The 8,460-nt window shown below is 38.6% G+C and overlaps 1 protein-coding gene across 2 annotated transcripts in view; it reads right to left on the reverse strand.

Moving 5' to 3' along the window:
* The window catches only part of efna2b (ephrin-A2b), a 137,581-nt gene that overhangs the window by 8,088 nt on the left and 121,033 nt on the right, over positions 1–8,460 (reverse strand). For both annotated transcript variants that reach the window (XM_016468582.1, XM_016468581.1), the window contains exon 2: positions 4,335–4,627. In XM_016468582.1, the coding sequence (XP_016324068.1) occupies positions 4,335–4,627 (293 nt within the window). The remainder of the gene's footprint in view (positions 1–4,334; positions 4,628–8,460) is intronic.

An 8,460-nucleotide genomic window follows, 5' to 3' on the forward strand; every position in this document is an offset into this window, starting at 1 on the left:
TCTCTCTCTCTCTCTCTCTCTCTCTCTCTCTATATATATATATATAGATGTAGGGAAGATGTAATGTGTTCTCCCGGCCTTTGGGGGGAGCTGTGCGTTGTGTTCTCATTAGAGGAGTGAGCCCTTCTTTTCACTCACAGTTCTATTTCCTTTGTGAAAGGTAAGGAGGGTTTATCAGTTTGCTCCACTACATCCATTAAATTGATCTAATTATATTAGCCATCCATGTTATTAGAAGAAATATATTGTTGATGATAGGTTGGATAATGTGTATCAGACATTATTTTTGATAGATTGTTTTGTATTTCTGATATTATTGCACGTTCCTATGTTCCATGTGGCTGAGCATAATTTTCATGTATGTTATGTTATGTTTAAGGTCTATTTGTGTATTTTATGGTCTAATTCTCCTTATTTTGATTACATCCAGTGTTTATCTTTGTCTGTCATATGCTGTAGTTTATCTTTCCTGTGTTTTAGTAAGTTTGTGAACGATGAGCTTACTATTAAGTTAGCTGCAGTCTCAACTTCATTATTTCCTTTTATAATGCGTTATGTATTGTAATTTTGAGGTTATTTGAAATGAACACAGTTCTATTTCCTTTGTGAAAGGCTGTTGCCATCCTGTCATGCTGTGAGAGTGACTGTGTGGAGAAAGGAGCCTAATAAAAGAAAGCTGCTGTTTTTGACTCGACGATTTTGGTGTCCTCCTCATTTACCCCTCACCTCAACACAAGGCAGAGACATTTGGGGGAGCACACCGACGAAGAGGGTTACACATGTAAATGTATATTTACATGTATAGTGAGATATACTGTAGCTTACACTTCAAAAGGCTATTTAACTGATTAAATATGAGAGCAAAGTCAGGTGCTGCGCTGCTTTGTTTACTGCGGTTACCGGGGAAACGGCTATATTCCTGGCGAAAAGCACCACCTGCTGGCAGAGAATGAATTTGAATTTTTAAATAAGCCAAAAACGACCCTTATTTTTACGCAGAAAACACGCAGTTGTAAATGTGAACTGGTGGATCGACAAGAATATAATGAATTATAAAACTCTAAATATATAGCCTACACTAAGATATATTATGTTACTAAATGAATATAATTATTTGATAATAATTGTTTAAATTAATATAAAAATAAAATAAAATAATATAATATAAAAACCTGTTACTTTTGACTCCGCTCCCCCCTTCAAACTTGCGTTGATGTGATTGGTTACAAGACATTTAAGAGCCAATGGCAATTTCAAACCTGGTTTGATGATTCTTGATGTTCCATATTTAAATGTGCATGAGATTTATACTTTATGGTGCTTTTTGTTGTCCTTTTTGGAGCTTCACAGTGTCTGTCCTGCTTCATACCTTTACTGTATGGAAAAGAGCAGAATGAACATTCTTCTATTGTAATTTTCTGCTTTTACAGTATTTCTTGTTCTACTGAAGCAAAAAGTCAGAAAGGTTTGGACAACACAACATCACAGCAATTCATAACTATTCTCCATTTTGGTGAACTGTTGACAAATTTGTATCACATTTGTACCTTTTTGTACAATCTGCTTACATCCAACTCAGAGTTTGTTTTATAAGTGGGATATGGGTCAGACCTTCATGTTTATTCATTTTTATTTGTTCTAAAAATCATATTCTTTCACATGACTCAAATTGTACGAATTCACCACCAATTTGCCAAGTAAAATAGTTATGTTTAGAATAACATTTTCATTTTTAGGTGAGCTATCTCATTAAGACCATAACGCGTTGATAAAAGTTAGCATTGTCAACAATCCATTTTTAGAGTGGTAAAGGGTAAACCTACTCCTTTAAGCACAGAAAGCCCTCAGATTTTCATACCTAACCTTAAAACCTGTTTAGTATTTCTGGCCTCTAAATCTTTGGCTGTTATATACAACAGATGGCCATGACCATTAGAAATGACTCTTCAGCGATTATTAGGACAAATGTGCTTTTAGCTTTCAAAAGAGCAATTTGTGTGACTATGCTTTTAGGATCAGGTGTCCCGACACACAATGGGAGGTTTATAGTCATGAGCAGAGCTACAGATTGGGTCCCCTTGAGCCCCAAACCTCTGAACTGCCGAGCGCTGAGGGCGCAGGGCCAGTTCTAAGGCAACCCGGGACACTGCAAGCATGGTGAGCGGTAAAAATCATGCTGTTCTACTTAATGAGCTGCATTCGTTTAGGATAAAAAGCTGCATTCTTTTATCACATGAAAACTTTGCTCTCAAAGTCCCTTCTCTCTTCTAAAAGTTGGAATAAACACACACATACAGAAAAAAAGCATAAGTGAGAATAAAAAGGGGGGAAAAAAACAAAAAAGAGGAGAAATTGCCTCATTAATGCATCCTGCGTGCTGCCCTGAGCCTTTTCCTTTTGCCTGTGCCCAGCGGGAGCCCTTTTTATCAGGCCAAAGGACACCTTTCACAAGACCATTAGTGAAACAGGACCAGATGCACCTCGGCAAATTCCTCCCTGTCAAGCAAGAGAGAGCGAAAGAAGAGGATAAAGCAGAACCCCACTCGATTCGTCCAGCCAGGCGAAGGGCTGACCTTGAGGCGGTGGGCGGGCCGCCTCCGGAGGACGAGGTGTCAGGACTGTCGTCCGGGCACCATCCCGAGCCAAAAACTCCCCCTCCAGGTTAATGGCTTTTACCTGTTGTTATCTGAAAAATGGTAATGGCTGGCACCCCAGAAGCTGTGGATGCAATTACCCCCATCAGGATCCTTCTGTTAAATATGATTTGACCAATCAGCATAATTTGGACAGTTACGCATGATGGCCTTGGTAACTGGTTTTGCACCGATCTCACCCAGAGCGGCAAAGTGCACAGCTAATAGTGCACATGCCATTCAACAAATTGACATTTTCATCAGGCAGATGCATCAGGACACTGCCAAACTCTGCTCCCAAGGGAGTTCAGTAGAACTGGCCTTTCTGCCTCGACGACTCTGATTAAACTCCTAGACATTCAAATCGCTATAATAAATGTCTCCAGCTCCAATTGCACCAAATGTGACTTCAACTAAAGCAACAGACATTTAAATGACAGTAATAACGGATTTTTAAACCATTTTGATATGTTTACAGTGGCTGCCACTGGAAAAAGAGATGTCCACCTGGCATGCCATACCAAAATGCAACATAGACAACAGCCTTCTGAAGAACACTTCCTACGGTGCAGAAATGTTGCGTATGTCAACGTGGACACATGAACAAGAGTTTGAGTCAAAAAAAGATTGACTAGTTCTTGGTAATGCATGGTGGATTTGATATTGTCTGTGGAAATTTGGTGAAAATATAACAAAACTGTATGTATACATATGCATGCCATAGATTAAAACCATTTAATCTCATTCTCATCTCATTCCAAATCTGTATGACTTTGTTTGGAACACAAAAGGAGACGTACTACATACAATGAAAGTGGATGGTGACCAGGGGCTATCAAGCTTTATAAATGACTACATATATATTTTAAAGTTGCACAGCAATGCTGTATTTTATTTTATTTTTTACATAAAAATACAATAATTATGGTGCTTTTAGTTATTTTTAGAACTTAACAGCCCTCGGTCCCCATGAACATGAACATTCTGCTAAATTTCTCTTTTATGTTCCACTGAAGAAAAAGTCATACAGGTTTGGAATTATAAGAAGGTGATGACAATTTTTATTTTTTTTAGGTGAACTATCCCTTTAACTTCTGCTGATGTGTGAGACCCATTCCTTCAATCTTCATCAAACCTGAAAAAATCTTCCTTTAGAAACCAACACCAGGGAAATAACAACACAAAGAAAAATTTGAGTGTTATTCTTGCGATGTCAAATCAGGGAACTTATGTTACTATTTGTGTACTCTAGTAAAACCCGGATACTGTAGATGAGTCACTGCATCGTATACAACATTGTGCATAGCAAATTTGTTTTATGTAAATTCAAGATGTGTAACCTGTAATTTCAAGTTTCAGTTACACTTTGCATTCGTTTCCTAAACTATATCGTTATAGCATTAACCAATGATTGACTGGCACGTATTTTATTTGTTCATTCAGCCATATGTCTCTAGAGACCACATAACAGGTTTCAGCAGACTGAACTGTGTGGCACGTTATTGATCAGATGTTGTTGTGAAGTCTGCGCGTCCTTATCAAGTCTTCCTTTGCCCTCTACACCCCAATTCCTGTAACCCAACAACCATCAGTTCAGTGAATGATTGCACCCTGGGGCCATACTGACACCTGGTCACAAGAAAACGCAGACGAGGGGTTCGAAGTTGAAGATTGAGAGTAAGAAAGGAGAAGGTTACTCACAGATGTAGTAGTATTCATGGCCTGGGCGGAACTCGAAGCCCAGAGAGAAGGGTGTGAACAGCTGGAACTTCTCTGAGAACTTGAGGGGCCCATTCGGACTCATTGGGCGGTTGCATTCCCAGCGCTTGAAGCCTTTCATGTGGTGGTTGCAGGTAGTGTAGCCATCATAGTTGACCATGAAAAGGATGTAGCGTTCCATGCGCTCCTGTGGATGATGGTCCTCATAGTGTGGACAGTAGATGTCCAGGTAGTCATTGATGGCCACCTCCACTGTGTATTCACCATGCAAGAATCTGAGGAAATAAAAACAAACAACTTACTTGAGATCCACAAAACTGCCAAAGTTATCACAATGACAGGCTGAAGATTGAGAACGTAAGATCTTTTAACACAAAACTCGAAAAATAAATTGCTAGTAGCTCCTGTCACTCATAGTGGATATATCTTACGTTGTATGTGACAGGATGGGATTGGTTGAGGGGGACTTGGAGCTAAAGGCCGTACTGACTGGAATGACCAAGTGGAAGTGGATGAGCAGAGACTGATAGGGCTTCAGAGAGAGAAAGCCACTTCATTAAGGGTTTTCACATGGTCTGGCTTCAGCCCAGCTCTTCTGAAATGAGTTTGCTGGCTGGGGCAATTTAGACACAAATTGAGCACCTGCAGGAAGGTATGACTCGAGATGCAAAAACTGCAGTTACTTCAGTGGATCTGTGACTTCATGTGCAGACGAATACAGTGGTACTAAAAAGCATTTGGACACTTAAAAGGAACGTTCACCCGAAAATTACAATTCTGTCATCATTTATTCACCCTCAAGCCAATTTATTCACCCCAAAGTCACATATATGACTTTCTTCTGTAAAACACAGTGGTTTTGCTTAAAAAGTGAGGTAATTTTTATTTTTCTGATATTAAATATGGCTTTTTACTTACTGATAATGATATGAAGCCTTGCAGCTCATTTTAAAAGGATCCAGCCTTAGCTAACTATGTGGTTTTCACCTTTCAAGAAAACAGGAAGTATTGTAGAGAGAAACAGCAAAACACACACGTGTGTATGCGAACTTGAGTTCTTCAGATCCTCTTTTTCTGTCCACAGTGTGAAGATTACATGAATAAGATCTAACGGCTCCAGCCGAGAGACTCTAATGGTTTGTCACCAGTGCGGTTGACACACCTGCTCCATCCTCCATTCTCTACGCCATCAAAGCAGCCCCCTTCACTACAGAACATAACACAGCAAACTCAAATCAACTGATCACACTATAAGAAGCCATACCAGCGTGCTTCATCCAATTTAGCAGAATATCAAAGTGAAACAAAGACAAGATGAAATCAAAAGAAACGCACAGGGTCAACAAAACCCTATATACAAAAGGTCTGTGCCAAAACTTGCCTACATTCATACTAAGATAGAATCTCATAACTGACAGATTTGAAACATTCTACATAGGCAGCAGCGACTCATGCTTTATAAAAATACAGATGATGCAAGAATGACACAAAATAATAAAAAGCATGTCATGTGGTGTAAATATCAAGTAAAAACGAATATATTTTCCTTACATCTTAAATACACGAGTGTTTGTTTTCAAAGATAAAAGTATTTTCACAAATATGAATAATTTATTCATAAATGTACAGTTTTTGGCGAGTTGCACCACATGACATTTTACAATCTGAACTAAGCTGAACAAATGGCCTTAACAGGTCAAATGATTTAGTATTTTAAGAGACTAATTGATCCTGACAGATATGCAAGGGTCCACTCTATGATATAATTTTCTGTTTTATGATTTAATTTCTGCATGTTTCTGAATGTTAGTTCAGCACCACATTACTTGGATTTTGCAGACAAAGGTTTTTCTAATACCAATAAGCAGTGAAGCAGTTTTTTTTTAATGATTTTTTTTCTAAGAGATAATAAAAGATTATACCAGCCTGACTTTTTTTTAAATTAAATTAATTAATAATACTGATGCTGACTTAATAAAAATATTCTACAAGGATGGTCTTTGATCCAACAAGTCTCTGTCTCATTTTGACAGGATCTAGCCTTAGCTAATTACATATGGTTTTCACCTTACAAAATACAGGATGCACTGTAGACACAGACATAATAAAAGACACACATGTATGTTTGTGTGCGAACCTGAGATCTTAAAACCTCTTATTCTGTTCACAATGTGAAGATAATAAGATCCAAAGGCTCTAGCTGGTTTGTCACGAGTGCGGAAGCAGGTGTTTTGTTAAAATAATATTTTGCAAGAGATAAAAGATTACACCACCCTTCCATTTTTCATCAAGTTAATTTTGTGTGGCTTTTGAATTTGGCCAAATTTGGCCGAAAGAAGGTTTCTTAGTAGGCAGCATTAAACTGCCTACCAAAGTCTTTGCATTTGGACCACGTCTTTGATCTGGAGGCAGGTTTTTGGAATGAAACAAAAGACATTTACAAACTATAAAATGTCCTCCCCCCAAAAAGCAAATCACATGATACACAAATAAAATTCAAAAGCTGCTTCACTTTGCAGACTGTGAGTGAAGTCTACATTAATCAGAACATCACATGGCTTTGTTTTCTGGAGGTCTCTGAGGGGATAGAGGGCAGGGACAGGGCCAGGGGGTGAGGGGGTGAGGGGGCAGGTTTAGAGAGAGCTAATGCATGCAGTTAGGTGAGCTCGTTTCATCAATCACACTGTAGTCACTGGTCTACTTCCTCCTCGAGTCCTCAGAGCATAGTCCCGCTCAGACCTCCCTGAACTCTTCCTCCGCCGCTACATCAACAACTGATCTCACATCAGCTCTAAATGAGCTGTATAGTCTCCCTTTCACAGCGGGATATTTTCATCATGTCTACAATCCAGTTAGAACCAAAAAAGGTTTTACAGCCTGATGCCAAAAAGAACCTTATTAGGTTTACAAATAACATTTTCTTTTACTTTTTTTCTCTCAAGCAAGAAAAATTACACAGGAGATATCCTCATTTAAGGACAACAATGAAACTGAATGGAGAACAAAATGGGACTTTTGCTAAAGTTTTCTGCTTCTCAGAACTTTACCCTAAGAATAAGGCCTTCAATATCACACTCTTTGTAAGAAATCTCAAAAATGTCTCAAATTGGGATCAGATTTGTCAAGATAAACTGTAATCAAATGGCTAAAAGCATGAACTCATGTGAACCAAATGATCTGAGCTATGTATCTACTACACTCTGTTTTTTTTTTTTATATCAGTTGCTTCTGTTTCATTTTTGGAGAAAATGATGAGAGAAAGTTGGTATTTAAATTAAATACCTGTAACGCAAGGTAACGTCCCTCAAGTTAATTTGAAAGAGACCCAGAAAGAGATCTGAAGTACCTATAATGTAACATCAATATTTTTAACCTCTAAAGAACCAAGCAGCCAACACAAGAACACTATACAGCAACCAATGGAGTACAAAAATTACGGAATGATGGTGAAGCAAAGAACCATTGAAGCATGCAGTATATATTTTTAAGACTGAACATGAAATAAACTTTTCTTGATGTACTTTGTTTCATTAAATAGTTTTAATTCAATTATTTCATTAAATATGTCATTGATTGCTTCTAAAATTCCTAATTAAATTTAACTGTGATGTGTGCCTTTGGTGAAACTGTGCTAAGATTCTTTCTCTTCCCATCTGGAGGAATGTATGTGTGTAGAAAGTCTTTTTGGGGCTCTTTGGGTCTTTGGTTCATTCTTCAGCCGCTATCATCCCCACAGGACTTCAATTAATCAGACCAAACCACTCTCGTTTGGCGTGTTTAGAAGGAGCGTGACTCTCGGGGCGAACTTTCCTGGCGGTGCGGTCAAAGAAGGGGTTTGAAGTGCAGTGATTTATGGCAGTGTCTGGCCGACAGAGAGCCTCAGATCCAGATTTCAGAACTTCCTTTAGCAAATGTTTGCATGTAGAAGAGTATGTTTTCCAGGCCCATAGTAGGAAGCATCTTTAATGGAAGAGGTTAAAACCAAGCAAGCAGATTAGATAAGACAGAATCCATGATTTATCATGGTATTTAGAGGATTCTGGCTGGTATAAACAAATGGCGCTTTTCCACTGCATGGTACGGCACGGTACGGCTCCGGGCGGGTTCC

Source organism: Sinocyclocheilus anshuiensis, unplaced genomic scaffold, assembly GCF_001515605.1.
Source record: "Sinocyclocheilus anshuiensis isolate Anshui unplaced genomic scaffold, SAMN03320099.WGS_v1.1 scaffold572, whole genome shotgun sequence".
Lineage (NCBI taxonomy): Eukaryota > Metazoa > Chordata > Actinopteri > Cypriniformes > Cyprinidae > Sinocyclocheilus > Sinocyclocheilus anshuiensis.